A 17,846-nucleotide genomic window follows, 5' to 3' on the forward strand; every position below is an offset into this window, starting at 1 on the left:
TGTTATGCATTTCTTTTCCCTATTCTTACTGTTTCCGTTTTACACGTGTTAAATACTTGATTTTTTACCAACTTAATTCCATATCGCCACTCATGTTTCCTGCTACTTTTGCAATGTCGAATGGAGGTCACTATGTATTCTGTATTGACTGGCTGTTTTCATTTATTTATTTTATCTTTTTATCTATATATAATATATACCTTGTTTGTATATTTGCGTTTTTTGTCAATTTATATGTTATATTTTTTACCTTGTACTAGCATTTGTAATTCAGCCTTTGGCTGCAACGAATGTTTTTTGATTACCAATAAAGACCATTATTGAGGGCGCTATTTTCACTTCATCGAAGCAGTCACGACTTCTTTGACGGAGCTAGAAAATCCTCCTTATTCTGAAAGTTTTCGATAAAAGTGGATTATACGTATAGACGGTTTTGGATATTAGATCATTTTGGAACTTTTGAGCTGGAAAACTTCTATTCTGAGGACGCAAAAAAGTGGATGTTGAACGATTTTTAGAGCGAGAATCCGCCCCAACGGAATGCTACAATATGGTGGCCAGTGAAAGTCATGCACCGAACGGTACCAGAGGTAAGCCAATCTTCCTCAAAAACAAAGATATCCCTGAATATAGTGAGAAAACTCTGTATGCGGATGAACTGTTCAAAAGTCTCACTCATGTCATATCCTCAAGTGAAATCAAAGGGATTCAGAGAATCGGGGGACTTTTGGCGTTTGTACATAACGGACCAAAATGTACGAATTAGGCTCATTACCAGTGGACTTAACCTTCGTCATGCAAATGTACGTGTATATGACACGAACCCTTTCCTATCAGATGGGCAAGAGGGTAATTTACGCCTTCTGATAAAAGACATACCACTGTCGGTACATGAGTCTGTAATCACTGATGAGTTGAAAAGAAGAAATTGCAAAGTGACAGGAAAAACTTTATATCAGAAATTGAGAGTAGATGGTCATCTCACAGATTGTTTGACTGGAGACCGTATTTTATACATAGAACATTTAACTACTCCTCTCCCACGAGCAGTTACATTTGGACACTTCAAGGGGAGAATCTTCCATCATGGGCAGACAGACTCGGCAAACAAGACATGCTCGAAATGCCTGCAGTCAGGGCATTTGCGTTCGTCATGCGTGAATGAGGTAGTCTGCCGCTGTTGTAAACAAACCGGGCACATCGAAACTCGCTGCCCAACTCACGACGCACCTACCGTTTCGTCCAATCAGCGGCCAGGAAACGTCCAGTCATCGCGATGGTCCCTACAAGCAGACACCCAGCGCGTGTCACAGCAACGCTATGAAAGTCAAGATACGGATAACGCCCCGTACGACAAAGACTTTCCCCATGTCGCCAGACAACTAGATAAACGGCCCAATCAGAAGCGAAGCAACAGTCAACCCAGGATGACGCGGAGCCGGGGCCGTGCTTTACCTACCACGTCTACTAATCGCCGACATCACGACAGTTCTGATACTGATGAGAGACGCTTCACCTTCGTAACCGGAGACATGGTAGACCAGAGATCTCGCAATACTAGCACGCGTGCTTCAAACGCAGCCCAGCCAGGTGAGCCGGCGACTACCGTGTCCCGCCCAAGAGAGGTAGCCCCTAATCGTCCAGAGCGAAGTTCAGATACAGCTGATCAGACCACACCCCCAAAGTTGACCAATCACCAACAATCGAAGATCACGCAATTCATTGAGAAAGTTCGTCTCAACTCAGATCGCGAGAACAACGTACAGCCAACTGATCGAAGCGTCAGCGATCGTTGCTCACCAGATGAAAACACATCTTATGACAGCGCGTCTTCCCAAGAAGATGAGTACTCAGAGTGCGAGGAAGACACCGTAACTGAACATCAGTCTGACCTCTCGGCAGAGTCTCCAGATCCAGTGCTAGCACGGAACAAAATGAGCAATGCATCTAAGCGAAAACAAAAATCAAGAAAGAAAACCTCAAAGAAAAGATGAACTCTCTTCTTTTTATGAAGAAACTTTGTACACTGTGTGTTTACTTTGAAATTCCTTTTACAATTCTTTTTTTTTAATATGTCTACTTCTTCTTGCCACCTATTAAGTTTGAATGTAAGAGGGTTAAGGAATAAACTTAAACGCAGTCAGATATATAGATGGTGTAAACAACAAAAAGTTGATATATTGTTTTTGCAGGAAACTTACTGGACTGAAGAACTTGAAACCATTATTAATATGGAATGGAGAGGAAAATGTTTCTTTTCACATGGTACCAATCATTCTTGCGGTGTTGCTGTTCTTATAAGTGACAAAATTGTTTTAAAAATTAATAAGGTAGATTCACAAAATGATGGAAGAACTTTACTCCTTGATGTAATGATAGAAGGTAACGATTATGTTTTAGTCAATGTCTATGCACCTACTGAAAGAAAAAAGAGAGAAAATTTCCTGATGAAAATGCAAAAGTGGTTATCTCCTTACGATATTTCAGAAAACAAAACCCCTTTTATCTTAGGTGGTGACTGGAATTGTATATTGGATACAAAGAAAGATGTTCAAGGTAGTCAAAGTTCATACTATAAAACACCACAAAAACTAATTCAACTTTGTAAACAAAGAAGATTGATAGATATTTGGAGAAAGACCCATTTAAATACGAAGCAATTTACGTGGAGAAATTTATCTTTGAGAGTTGCATCAAGACTTGATTATTGGTTAATAAGTAAAAACCTGCAAGCAAAGGTCACATCAAGTGATATAAGACCCTGCTTTAAAGCAGACCATAATGCTATCTCTCTCAAATTGACAACATCAAATATTTTAAAAGGAAGAGGATGTTGGAAAATGAATACAGAGGTGTTAAAAGAAAAATGTTATCAAGAAAAAATTAGATTATTAATTAACAATATTTCAGAAAATACGCACTTATCTTCTATGCAGATATGGGAAAATATGAAAATTAAAGCACGTGAATTCACACAGAGGCATTGTAGAAGCAAGGCCTGCAAAAAGAAAGATAAAAAGACTATTTTAGAAAAAAGATTCGCTGAACTCCAAAGAAAAATTGATGTTGACATTGATTCCAGTGAACAGAAAGAATACATCAATATAAAAAAAGATTTAGAACAAATATATGAAAGAGAGTGTAAAGGTGCTGCTATTAGAGCAAGGGTCAGATGGTTAGAAAAAGGTGAAAAGTGCACAAGTTATTTTTTAGGTTTAGAGAAATATAATTCAGAAAGAAAAAATATTACCCAATTGCTATCTGTAAACAAAGATAAATATTGTACTAAACAAACAGAGATATTACAGGAAGTGGTAAAGTTTTATTCATTGTTATATAGAAAATCTGATATTGATAAAACTGAGAGAAATGATTACATCAATTCAGTACATGTTCCAAAGCTGAATGATGAGCGAAGAAATAAATGTGAAGGATTGTTAACAAGTGCCGAATGCAAACGTGCTGCTTTTTCTATGAATAAAAACAAATCACCTGGTCTGGATGGTATTCCCATAGAGTTTTACCAAACCTTTTGGGATGACATCAAAGATATTTTATTGAGTGCTCTTAATGAATGCTTCACAAATGGAGAAATGTCTGAAAGTCAGAAAGCTGGTCTTATTACAATGATTTATAAGAAAGGAGACCATAGAAATCTAGAAAACTGGAGGCCAATTTCGCTTTTAAATTGCGACTATAAAATAATGGCCGCAGTTTTGGCCGCACGATTGCAATCGGTTATTGGACATATCGTTAACGAAGAACAAACAGGTTATATAAAACATCGTCTGTCTGCCTTCAATATACGTCTTACAATTGATACCATTGAATTTATGAAAAGAAAACACTTAGATGGTGCTATAATGATGGTTGACTTTTCTAAAGCTTTTGATGTAATAGATATCAATTTTGTGTACTCATGTTTGGAAAAAATGAATTTTGGAAAGAATTTCCAGACATGGATAAAAATATTGTACACAGATATTCGAAGTTCTGTATTAGTAAATGGCTGGATATCAGAGTCCTTTTCAATACAAAGGGGAATCAGACAAGGTTGCCCTCTTTCAGCATTACTTTTTGTTCTTGCAGCAGAATTTATGTCTAACAAAATAAGAAATAATGAATATATAAGAGGTATACCTGTTTTGAAACCAGAAGATAATTGTGACGTTAAAGTACTACAATATGCTGATGATACCCTGTTCTTTGTGTCAGATAAAAGATCACTAGAATTGATAAATGATGAACTTGAGTTGTTTGGAAATGTAGCAGGTCCAAGACTTAATAAAACTAAAACAGTAATCATGTGGGTGGGGAGAAGTAACTCCAAATGGTCACTCAATGATATTGGTCTATCATGGACAGATATTCCTACAAAATACCTAGGGTTTTACATCTCACCTGATATAGAAAAAGCACGTAAAATGAACTGGGAAAATAAACTATCGAAATTGCAAAGATTATTAGACAATTGGAGAAAAAGAAAGCTTACTATTTTTGGAAGAGTAACCATTGTCAAAACTCTAGGTTTAAGTCAGTTAGTACATATTCTCATGGTTGATATTATTCCTGAAAAAATGTTAAAAAGACTAAATTCTCTAATATATAATTTTATTTGGCAAACAAAGATTGAAAAAGTGAAAAGAACTATAATGACCAACAAACTGGACAATGGAGGGGTAAACATGATTGATCTATATACCCAAAAATTGAGCTTTCGACTAAAATGGCTGGGGCGCACTCTTGCGTCAAGTAAAGGAATGTGGTGTAAATTCAGCCTTTATTGGTTTAATATTTTAGGTGGTTTGAAACTACTTCTCAATTCAGACTTTGATGCTTGGAATATTAAACATATATGCAAGCACCATCTTCCAGTTTTTTACATTGAAATATTACAGGCCTGGTTAAAGATAAAGAAGAATGCATGTTTAAAATATCACTCTAAACTACATGGTCTACATTACGAAATTTTGTGGCATAATAAAAATGTAACTTTTCGCAACAACACCCTATTTTTTGAAGAATGGTACAAATCTGGGATAGTATTTTTGAAAGATATTCTCAGGAATGGAAATTTCTTACCTACAATGGAAATTCATTCCAGTCTTAAGTCGCAGAAAAGTAAGCAAAGATTGATATTTGATTACACTTTATTACGTCAGGCTATCCCTAAATTCTGGATAAATGATAATACAACACCTTGCACCAACCGCAATAAAAAAACCTTCATTAGAGTTTCCCAAAATAGATGTAGGAGCAAAACATCAATTAAAAAATATTCATGATATTTCAAGTAAACAATTCTATAAATTACTATCTTCAGATTTATCAAACACTAACAGATGCTATTTGTATTGGGAACAAATAATTAGGTCACCATTAGATTGGAAAAAACTTTTAAAAGAAACTTGTGTCACTGTAAAGACAATAAACTGAAAGAATTCAATTTTAAGGTTATATATAATTTATTGCCTGTAAGAAAGAATTTGTCTAAATGGAATGTTATAACAGATGGGAGATGCCCACATTGTTATGTGGACGAAGATGATGTACATGCTTTTGTTGAGTGTAAACTAAATAAGAGATTCTTTTCTTATTTGACAACAAAAGCGAAGTTGGAATACAATGTTGACCTTCAAGTAACAGAATTGCATTTACTTAAAGCCCACAAAGAAACCGGACTAGATTCATTTCTTACAATTGCTTTTTGGTGTATCTACAAATGTATACTCATAAGAAACAAAACAGGAAAAGATTGTCGAGAATTTAATTTGGAATATTTGTTTGAAAGAGAATTATGTAAACATGTGATGTGACTTTGAATGTTCAATTATGTATATAATAAATGCCCATGTGGGTTTAAAAAAAAAATAAAGACCATAATTATTAATGGATTTCGAAATGCCATGTGTAATCCAGGGTTTGTCGTTTCTTTTTTGTTTAGGTTTTACAAGCGGAAAAGAATCATTGTACAGGGAGCTGAACTTTTGAATAAATAAGTTATATGATGTTTTCATGGTTTTGTAAAAGCACGGTGTCCCGACATGGTGACCATCTTGTAATGTCAGTACCCCCAAGGGTGTAGGCTTGGGGGGTACGTGCACCCTCCTGCTAAGGCAGAGGAGTTCCAACACTGGCATGCAAAACAAAAATTGTACCCCTTTTACTTTCAACAGCTGATTTTCTAAAATTTAGTTCCACCTCCCCAATATATGCACCTCCATACCACTTAAGTTCCACCTCCCCAAGGACGTGCACCTCCTCATGCTCAAACCAGCCTACGCCCTTGTTACCCCGCGCGTGGTGCGTCCAGGTGCTGTCAATGCATAGGTTATTGAATTATTCATTTCCAGGAAAGTGAGGTAATAGTTCTCTTCCTGCCATGTCTTTTCAATTGCAATAATTTCAGATATCAATCATATTAATATCGGCAATTAATGCAAAGAGCAAAAATGATAATGAATAATATATGAAAATATCCATTAGCTTTCGAAGTACATGTCTTTTGTTCGGTGAACGCATGCATAATTGTTCGGAGAGTAAATATTGATCCCTCCACTATATATTAGGCGTAGAGGCAGCTAATCTTAACCGATTTAAATTACTCATCAAAAAATTTCTTTTGAATTCTTACTGATTCAATCAAACATTGTGAACTTCATACTTATCCACAGTAGTATTGATTATTTTAAAGTAAATATTTTTTTTTGTATATAGTGTATATACATTTGTGTTACAGTGTTTATATTTATATAACTTTATAGAATTTTGCTGATTATTTTACTCTATTTGTATCATATTACCCTTGTATAATGTTTTGATAGGGGGTCTACACTTTGTAAAAAAACAATTGGCCAATAAAACGCAATTTCTTCTTGGACTAATGCACAAGCGACAAATTTGCATTTTTTTTTCGTCAGCTCTGAAAAGTATAAGACGCTCTGCTGCTCCGGTTCACCGAATTTTCGACAAAACCCTCCCAGCTTTCCATGGTGATTTGACTTGCACTTTTAATGTAGTTTGTTACGTTTTTAAATTCGTTCTTAAATATACCCTCAGGGAAGGCGATATGACATTGTGATGTATAAGGTCTTTTACAATTTAATTCAATTCATTTCCGCTTTCAATCTTTTTTATATTCACAATGATAGTTTAATATACATAATTACAAAAAATAACTTTAATATGTAATACAATTTGTTTTATTTATTTTTACCTATTTATTGATATATTCATATTCCACAATCATCAAAGAACATTTCGTAATAAATCATGTTTACAATGAAAAAAAAAGGAATAACATATGCAGGATTGAAACGTAGCAATGAAATGAAAAAAAAAGTGGAGGGGCCTACTAAGAAGCAGGGCTTGTAAAATGTAGACCCCCTATCAAAACATTATACAAGGGTAATATGATACAAATAGAGTAAAATAATCAGCAAAATCTATAAAGTTATATAAATATAAACACTGTAACACAAATGTATATACACTATATACAAAAAAATATATTTACTTTAAAATAATCAATACTACTGTGGATAAGTATGAAGTTCACAATGTTTGATTGAATCAGTAAGAATTCAAAAGAAATTTTTTGATGAGTAATTTAAATCGGTTAAGATTAGCTGCCTCTTTCAATACAAACAAAGCCATCAGGAGACATAATTTATATGCATATCTTTACTTGTGTAGGTAATTAAAAAGAAAATAATTGCATTTGGAAATAAACCGTTAGCTAAATTAGCTATGTCGTCCGTCAAAACAGCTATCAAAGATACCCCTTTTCATGGTTTTGTAAAAGCACGGTGTCCCGACATGGTGACCATCTTGCAATGTCTGTACCCCCAAGGGTGTAGGCTTGGGGGGTACGTGCACCCTCCTGCTAAGGCAGAGGAGTTCCAACACTGGCATGCAAAACAAAAATTGTACCCCTTTTACTTTCAACAGCTGATTTTCTAAAATTTAGTTCCACCTCCCCAATATATGCACCACCATACCACTTAAGTTCCACCTCCCCAAGGACGTGCACCTCCTCATGCTCAAACCAGCCTACGCCCTTGTTACCCCGCGCGTGGTGCGTCCAGGTGCTGTCAATGCATAGGTTATTGAATTATTCATTTCCAGGAAAGTGAAGTAATAGTTCTCTTCCTGCCATGTCTTTTCAATTGCAATAATTTCAGATATCAATCATATTAATATTGGCAATTAATGCAAAGAGCAAAAATGATAATGAATAATATATGAAAATATCCATTAGCTTTCGAAGTACATGTCTTTTGTTCGGTGAACGCATGCATAATTGTTCGGAGAGTAAATATTGATCCCTACACTATATATTAGGCGTACATATATCAGCCATCAATCCTTTCGTTGCCACAATGAATGAATGAATGAACCCGCAAACCCACAGAAAATTGACCAATTAAACAACCAATATGGGTTAACACGGGAGGTTTAAGTTTGCAATCAAGTATATATCATTCATTTCAGTCAAAATCTAAGATTTGTCTATTGAACGATGAAAATTATCCAATACCAGTAAATTGAATAACGGAATAATAGAACCCAAAAGTAAGCCTATGTAAACTTACTTGCTTTATTCTAAGATTTATGTATTTTCTATATACATTTTAGAGCGCAAACAGAAAAATCTTCTGTATTTGATATTGTACGTCTCGTCCCTGGCGTGTGGAGGGGGGGGGGGCGTAAAGGGATCACATTGGCCCCCAAATGTCTAAGGGAAAATAAAAAGGAGAAAATTATTAAAAAAAAAATTGAAGTGGAAAGGTTGACAAATATCATTCCAAACATCCTGTTAACATCTATCCAAAATTGGATGTTTGTATTTTTAATGTCAACATTTGTGCTCTCTCACGTCGCTTACTCGCCTTGGAAAATACTACCCCATAAACCATATCGCGTCCCCGCAAATTGTTTAGCTCAATACGCCACTCACCCGTATTCTGAACTGGAATTCAATGTAAACGCTTGTCCAAAACTGTGACTTAACTATGAATAGCGAGTCGTGTGAGAAATCCCAAACAGTAAATTGTTAGTACGCCGACACTTTTTAATTTTTTTATTTCATATATACGCATGGGTTTGGGAATGATAAATTGAATAGTTTTCTTCACAATAGATGCTTTGAAAATGAACACTATAGTGGCAGTATACAATTTTAATAAGATATCGTGCATTTTTTGGCTTTCCATAATTTTTAACATAGAGTTGTCTGGGTTAAACCGTACTACCGGGGAGCGGTTCATCTAGTACGTTTTGTCTGACAAGATGTCATATCTGACAACTCTCCTTGATTTTGATTAGAAGTTCTGTTACTGTGGTAACTGTCGGATAAAACTTTTCGGTCGCTTTATACGACAAGTCATTTCATGAAACGCTCTCCTAGAATACTGGCCAATGTCATGAATGTGTCTTACGGGGCATCATTAGCGTACCTAAGGGCGGGGGGGGCAGACTGCCCCCCTGAAGAGTCACAACTCACGCGCAAGGGACGTATCCCTGCCCCCCCCCTGACGAGTCACAACTGATCCCTGACGAGCTACAAGTGGCCCCTCTCTCTGAACTTGAAGACCCTTTTTTTTTGCTTGTCAATTTTTAATCTGGTGCGAAATGTCCTTTATTTTTTTATTATTTTTTTTTGCTTGTCAAATTTTTTTCTGGTGACAAATAAATGTCGTTTACTTGTGGTTGAAGACTTTTTTTTATTTTGCTTGTCAAATTGTTTGGCGGACGAATTCCCCCCCCCCCCCCTTTGGAAAATCCTAGGTACGCCACTGCGGGACATTATGGTAATTGTTTATGACGAAAAGTCGCGAGTTGTATATATATTCACACACAAAGTGATGGAAACTTCCAGTAGCCATCTGACCCAAATCCAGTCCATATTCCTACATAGTTGACCTGCTGAGGGTCGGGATCGATGTACTCCATTAGAGGTATATCGTTTCCATATCGATATAATATGATGTGGCCGTCTGCAAAGGAGATCCGATAGTGATCGTACGAAGGTTTGCCGGTCAGGGCAAGTGTGGCAGGATGGTTCTGGTATGTTTCATCCCACTCATAGACTTCTCGAAGTCGACGGATTGCGCCTCCGGTGTTTTCCCACCCCCCGATGGCTGAAAATGAATATTGATAACTGCATTAGATTATCAATAAAAATAATAACAAACATGAAAATTACACTTTCTTAAAACTGCATTCCACAGAGAGTAAGACATCTGTGAGACCACTGTAAGCAAGGTAAGGCCATGATGAAACTTGCTTGATTTGTCAAAGATCTCCGAGGTTTTTAACGATTTCTGAGTGATCTTTCAGCAGTCTCTCGATGAACTTTAAAAATTATTATTAGTCTTTCAACAGTCTCCCTTTTTTTTGGGGGGGGGGGGGAGATCTATGAAAGTCAGTCGTTCAGATGTCCTATCGGGTGTCTACTTCACTCTTGAAGAGTTCTTTCAGATGACTTGCTTAGTCTTTCTGAGGAATTCATTGATCTTTCAAAGATTTCTGGTAGAACGTCAGATAAACTTTTAGTGATCTCTCAATTGTCTTTTTGGTCTACTCGGTAATAGGGTCCTACGGTAATCTTGCTGGAAATGTCATTTTTGCTCTTTCTTGGGGTTTTCAGAGCCATTTCACAGAGACAGCACATTTCACTGACCTTGAAGATTGCTGAAAGACCTCGTCAATTTTCCGTCTTCTAGTGGTTTTCAAGGGTCCCAAACCAATGGTCGAGGGTTCGAATCCCACCCGACGCCAATGTCCTTTGCAAAGCAAAAATTGTGGTGTTAACCGGTGTACATAGAGGACCACACCAGTTATTTTACACCGGTGTTAAATTGGTGGTGTTAGTTTTACACCTATAAGTGTTATTACAACACCTAGGTTGTTACATTTACACTCTTTGGTGTTATGTTCAATCTCTAGGGTGTTATTTTAACACCTCAGGGTGTGGTCCTCTATTAACACCAATTGGTGTCAGTTTTAACACCACAGTTTTACAGTGTGGGAAGGCGCTCACCCACGTTTGTCACTCTCTACCCAGGTGTTAAATGGGTACCCGGTAGGCTGCGAACGCCAATTTGATTAGATTTGCACGCCGCGTGCACCGATAAAATTTTCAATGAACATTACATGGTTTATTCACATAAGAATTATTGAAATACATTATATTCATGAAGATTCATTGATACGTATACAAGTGAGTTTGACCATATATGACTACCTAGCAGATCGAGATAAGCAAACGTCCCCCCCCCGCTGCTTATTTTGAACACCATTAGTATGTACTCTTAAATAGGAAGTGTCCCAGATCTTGTGCATCCTTTTCAAAATGGAAGCAAGTATTTGTTGACTTTCCCTCATTTTATCTGCGGGGAGGGGCTTTTTATTCATGGGGAAAAATAGTCATATCCGTCAAACTCTAATTACTATACTCTTGGCTTTTCTGCTGGCCATTTACTTGATTAACCAGTATGCTGTCTCATTTCCAAATCTAACGATGAAATAACGATGATTACAATAAGTTTCTATAATCAACTTATAAAGGTTAGTGGCTGTAATTGTTACATTACTACAAGATTCTCCAAGTTAATGGAAGGGGATGCAGTCTTTGAAAAATGGAAGAGAGAAAGAGAAAGATAATGTAGACCATAAGGAGATACGACATAAATACAAAAAAGATGCAAGTGTAATTTATAGCACAACGGATGATATTGAAAAGATAATGGCAATGGAAACAGAAGAAGTATTTATGCTTCACGCACCAATTTCGTACATATATCCAACGTCTTCTTCGTTGCTCCTGGAGAGTCCGATATGGGCGTCATTGTTAGCGCTGACCTCGAAGTCAAATGAAGTCATGCCAGGGACGACTGCTAATCCGGGAAAGGTATATTGTCTCGTGGTGCCAACGTTCACCGTGTGTAAAACCGGGCATGCTGTCATATTAATAAGATGTATATTGCATAATGTTTCCATCTGATTATATCATTTAATGTTTGTATTTCAATACGGTACAGCCGTACATACAAACTTCTTTTACGTACGGAATGAATAACTGGCAATGTTCAAGTTAACTAACAAAAAGGGGATTTTCTTCCCCAATATTGTTCTTGTATGTTCCAGGAGCAAATCAGTTACAAATAACTAGATGCCAGCGTCAGTTCGGTGCAATTATTACTTTAGTTATATTTGAAAAATTTCCAGTAAATTCAGCAGAAAGAATGAATAGCAATGTATGACTATACGTATAATTTCCACCCTACTGACTACTTATGGAGTCATATTAACTAGATTTGTTTCTAAAGATTGTACACTTAGGGGGTGTTGCAAGAAAATATTTGCGATCAATTGCAAATATTCTGTTGCAATTTTACAATGGATGGATCAATTTCAGCTCTAGCAAATCAGATTAAACTTCTTGTTTCAAGGAGCAGATTAGCAATCAATTACTAATTTGTAATTAAATGCAAGATATATGATTGATTTAGGGACCAAAAATTGACTTGCAATCGATCGAAAGTTTCTTGCAACACCCCGTTAGAACTATTGTCAATCTAATTAAGCTATCGATCGATCACCAAGCATTCATCTGTTTTGACTAATATTTATTGAAATTGAAATTGAAAAGGTTTTTTTCAAAATCATTGCACGTTGCAGCCAAAAGGCTGAATTGTGTACAATTTACAGGTATATACATGTATAAATAGATGATTTAGAAACATCAAAACTTGAAATGATTAAGAGAATATAATGCAACTTAACAAAAGAACAAATAGAATACTGAAAGGTGGTGGTGGTGGAAGAATGCTTATTGACAAACATCGCCACTCAAATTCAAACAATAAAAACATAGATTTAAGCAAGTAACAAAAGAACTAAAGACAGGAGGGTGTCTGGGGACGAGCGAGCAGTCAAGTTCAATGCACAGCTCCAGCCAGGGAATGCCAATCCCTCAACAACACCATTCAACCTGGGCAATGGAATTGGTTATTCAAATCCATCGCTCAGGCGGAACTTAGGGTCAGCTAACCCCACTGGAGCTATGCATTAATAGGGCCGACAAACAATCTCTTACAAAAAAAAACCATTCACATTCACAGCACACTCCTCATTCATCCAACAACCATAAGCACGTTAAATAAAACAACTGCACCCACCAACCCAGCAGTCACCCCTCACACCTTGCACTCATTAAGCATACAGAAAAAAAACCAAAAAAAAGAAGAAGAACCAAGGGGGAGGGGGTGAGTGGTCGCCCGTCCCAAGAAACCGTCCTGCTCAATCCTGAGAACGATTACTTAAAATTTGAAGAATGACGCAGTTTGTAAAATAACACATCTTCCACCACATGAGAAATCTTAATAAAAATGAGTAAACTATTGGCATAAAAAACATTGTTTCCTTTTAGTTGTTACAATGTGAAATACATGCATTAAAATCAGGACTAATAAAGGTCAAGTCAACCCCAGGGAAATTGGTAAATTGGAACAGCAGTTTAGTCCTAAGTTTCGAAGACGAAGATGCCAATATTTCGCTTGTCGAGAGTCCAGGACAAAACTGCTGTTTTGATCAACAATTTTCGACAAAGGCTTTTTGGTTGTTCTTTGATATGGAATGCATTTGGTAATACATATTTAATGTTCTTGAATCATTATGCGTCGTAGAAGGGAGACATTTGTAATACATCATACTTACAACATGTGGCACCATAGAAGTTTTCAGGACAGATGCATTCGAATCCGATGACAGTTTCCTTGCAGGTTCCTTCGTTGAGACAAGGGCTTGATATGCAAGCTGTGGATGGAAAAGGGTAGGCGTATATAATACGAGCTTTCATATGCTTTCCCATATAGAGTTCGTGCTCGCATTGCCTGCTCGATGAGATACAGATCTTGCTCTAGAGGCTTTAATTGAGATTAAAATATCATCCAGTTTTTTAAGTCAATGAACAAAAAAAAAGACAATAATTTCCGAGATTTTGTTTGGTTTACAAAATCAGCTTTAAAAGGTGCTCAGAAAAAAAAAGTGAAACTCGAGGGACTGAATATCATATTTTTTTAATCCCTAAATCTTATTGTTAGTTACATATCTACCCTGTTCATATCACAATGCTTACAATATCCAGTTTCAGGTTGGAATATAAAATGTTTCAGCTCGCGCTTCGCGCTCGCTTTATTTACTAAGGGATTATGAGATGCCATTATCTTGTTTATAATAAAGCTAAGAAAACACTGTTAGGACTATCCATTTAAAGAAACCAACAGAAATAACCTTTAAGCGGTTGATCTTTGAAAATGTAGATTCAGAAACTCGTAACTAGGTGTAGTATAAATAGTTTTTTTATAGGTAATAATTTTAAGTCTAAATATTAAAGGGTAATGAAACCTTTTGAATAAGTAGGAACAGAAAATCAAAGAAACAGATCAACGAAAGTTTGAGAAAAATCGGACAAGCAATGAGAAAGTTATGAGCATTTGAATATTTCGATCACTAATGCTACGGAGATCCTCCCATTGGCAATGCGACAGGGATGTGTGATGTCACATGTGAACAACTTTCCCTTTGATGGACTATAAAAACAAAACCCAAAATGTCTGTTTTTCTTTTTATTATGGTGATACAAACTCTTTATCCATGATGTATTCCTTAAAATGTGTATCACATGCCCTCCTATAGAAAGAATACATGATTGAATTGATTACCAAATATTACTGTCAGGTATAATTACAAGGAATAGTACATCACATATAAACAAAACATTTGGTAATTGGAGCTAACATAATAGCAAGATGCTAATCGATGCTGACCTATTGATAGATGTGATAAAAGAGACAATTCAAGTGAAATATATACTAAAGTAATGGGAAGAGTTATTCCCACGTGACATCATGCATCTTTATCGCATTGCCAATGTGAGGATATCCATATCCATTAGTGATCACAATATTCAAATGCTCATAACCTTCTCATTATTTTTCCGATTTTTCTTAAACTTTCGTTGATGTTTCTTTGAGTTTTCTGTTTTCACACAAGCTATCTTGTTCTAAAGGTCTCATTCTCCTTTAAGTAATCCTGTAATTCACATGTCTATTTTCTTTGTTTGCAGTAGGCTATGTGAATGTAGTTTCCTTTATTGTAATGCGCGTAGAGAAACTTTCAGTTTATTATGCGTTATATAGGAGAAGTATTATTATTATTATAAAAAATATCTTTTTGCCCCCCACCCGCCCCTGAATTGCACCTTTGGTTGTTACCTTTACACCCTTGTTGTTATATTCAAACTCTAGGGTGTTATTACAACACTTCAGTGTGTGGTCCTTTGAGGATTTGAGGAGGCCAACTGGTGTCAATTTAAGCACCCAGTTTTTACAGGGTAATGACATCCGTCGTGCAAAAGGCTCCTTGTTATCAACTTAAGGCCGATATGGTCATATGGACATAAATTTGTAATGCGCCAGTATCCATCAAAAGAGATGCACATGGCGCAGTAAAGAAAGAAGAAAAAAAAGAATAATCAAGAGATTAAAAAGGGGAAGAATTGTAATTACTTAAAAGCTTGTGTGAATAACCAGGTTTTTAGAGAATTCTTGAAGTGGTGAGACAAGAAATACAGATATCTTTTGGAAGCATATTCCATAGGAATGGCCCAGCGTATAGGGAGGGTCGACCCCCCATGAATTATGAGATTGTGGTACAGAAAGTTAGGATAAACTAGCCGACCTAATCTACGAGATTGTAAGGAGTTATCAAGTCACAGTTGTAATCATAGGGGTAAGATATGAATTACCTGGAATTTCACAAATAAATCTATGCTCCACGTTTGCTAGTTCTGGTATATCTTTCATCCAGGAAAGGTCATTTTGTATCAATTTGGGTACCATGGTAACAATGTGACCATCTTCGAGGGTTTTGGCGCCGCAGACCATATCTTCTACACCCGGGCAAAATTCAGCTTCTCCCGTTGTAACGGACCGTTGAACAACTGCATTGATGACAATGACGTTATTTAAAAGGGTTGTCATGCATTTTCCCCGTCTTAAACAAAGTTTCGAATGATATGATCAGCTTCAATTACATAGAAATCCACCAATGTCATCATTTTTATGCAAGATAATTTATATGCAAAATGTCAATTTGATACTACTACTACTACTACCACACATGATGATGATGACAATAATAATAACAACAATTATAATAACAACAATAATAATAACGGCATATTTACCAGGGTAGCCCACTGAAGTTCCGAAAACTGTTCTTCCAGCTGGCCCTGCTAATATTACCCCGGCTAAGCTATATGCTACCGATTAAAGTGCATACAGCTTTTTGAGGAATTAATCCTACCGTTACCCATTTAACTCTCCTGGGTTGAGTGCAGCACATTATGGATAAATTTCTTGCTGAAGGAAAACACGCCACGGCTATGATTCGAACCAATGATTTTCTGTTTGAAAGGCGAGAGTCAGAACCACTAGACCACGACGCACCCACGTATTTATAAACATTTTTTTTATATTTATATACAAAGAGGAGCACACTGAATCGTCAAGAAATAATGCATGCCAAGAAGCGATGCATGCATGAATATACATTAAAAAAAAATTATCTAAGAAAACATTATGAACCAAAAAACATGGTGCCGCTGGCTTTCCATAGTAAAAGTAATGATACCTCTTTGTAAGACGGAGGCCAAGACACGTTAACCGACGTATGCCGACATACAAATGCCATATTCCGATGAATGGCGCAAAACTGTACCGTTTTTTGTAATTTATCTACCCATTTGTATTGTTGGTAAGTTAAAATTAATTTGTTAACATGTCATAGTAAATTAGTAGTTTTTTCTGTATATTTCCAAAGGAACTGTTGCTGGGCGGCTAGTGCCATTCCAAGCGTCATCAGAGGGTTTTTGTTCTTAAAGGACAAGTCTATCCCCAAAGAATGTTGATTTGAATCAAAGAGAAAAATCAATCAAGCATAATGCTGAAAATTTCATCAAAATCGGATGAAAAATAAAAAGGTTACGACATTTTCAAGTTTTGCTTATTTTTCACAAATCGGTTATATGTACAACTCAGTGGCATGGAAATAAGGGGTGGATGATGTCCATCGATCGCTATTTCTTTTGTTTTTTTAACTATTGATCCGATTATACAATATTCAATTTGTATAGATTTTTGTTTTTACAATAAGGGCCAACTTGACTGAACCATAAAATGTTCAAACAATGGTAATTCCACAATAAATAACAAAAGAAATAGTGAGTTGGTACTGTCATCAGAAGTTCCCTCATTTGCGTACCGACCCGGATGTGCATATAACTGTTTTGTCATATCAAGAAAAACTTCAAAATGTCATAACTTTACATCCTATTTTGATAAATTTTCAGAGTTATGTTTGTTAGATTTTCCCCTTTTTTATTCATATCAATATTTTCTTGGGGTGGACTTGGTCCTTAATGAAACACCAACGTGGATAGGCCGAGCCATTTTCTACATCTCATGTCTTAATATAGAGTATTCTTTTTATAACGCAAATGACTCTTCATATACATAAATTGAAATTTTGATTTACAGGCTAAATTCTGGAAATCGTGTTATTTTTAGGCAAATATTTTGAGAAAGGATTCAGTAAAAATCTGCATCAGTGAAGAAAGATTGAGGCTGACGGAAAAAAACATAAATTCCGTTGTCCTAGTAAAAATACCAAATGGAAAATGATGCACTCACCTGAGAAAATAAAACTGAGAAGAAATGAAATATTTGCATTGGATCTGCCTCCCATCGTGATGAATTATAGTACATCGATTGGTGTCA

The 17,846-nt window shown here is 36.2% G+C and overlaps 1 protein-coding gene across 1 annotated transcript; it reads right to left on the reverse strand.

Annotated features, from left to right (window-relative positions):
• Positions 1 to 7,646: 7,646 nt before the first annotated feature.
• On the reverse strand, positions 7,647 to 15,993 carry LOC121405678. The gene is made up of 4 exons (XM_041596577.1): positions 15,815 to 15,993; positions 13,723 to 13,821; positions 11,790 to 11,963; positions 7,647 to 10,142 (listed from the first exon to the last, which is right to left on the reverse strand). The coding sequence occupies exons 1-4, from the start codon at positions 15,951 to 15,953 to the stop codon at positions 9,853 to 9,855; spliced, it is 702 nt and encodes a 233-aa protein (XP_041452511.1). The 5' UTR covers positions 15,954 to 15,993; the 3' UTR covers positions 7,647 to 9,852.
• Between the last annotated feature and the right edge of the window lie 1,853 nt (positions 15,994 to 17,846).

This window comes from Lytechinus variegatus, chromosome 19 (genome assembly GCF_018143015.1).
Source record: "Lytechinus variegatus isolate NC3 chromosome 19, Lvar_3.0, whole genome shotgun sequence".
NCBI lineage: Eukaryota > Metazoa > Echinodermata > Echinoidea > Temnopleuroida > Toxopneustidae > Lytechinus > Lytechinus variegatus.

Bases quoted from the DNA above. Each gene is read 5' to 3' on its own strand.
- LOC121405678 (XM_041596577.1), bottom strand. From the start codon at position 15,953: ATGGTCTGCGGCGCCAAAACCCTCGAAGATGGTCACATTGTTACCATG. The intron at 13,822-15,814 runs GTAATTCATATC...TTCCATCCACAG, and splicing joins ATTTATTTGTGAAATTCCAG to CTTGCATATCAAGCCCTTGT. The intron at 10,143-11,789 runs GTGCGTGAAGCA...ATTCATTTTCAG, and splicing joins TGGATATATGTACGAAATTG to CCATCGGGGGGTGGGAAAAC.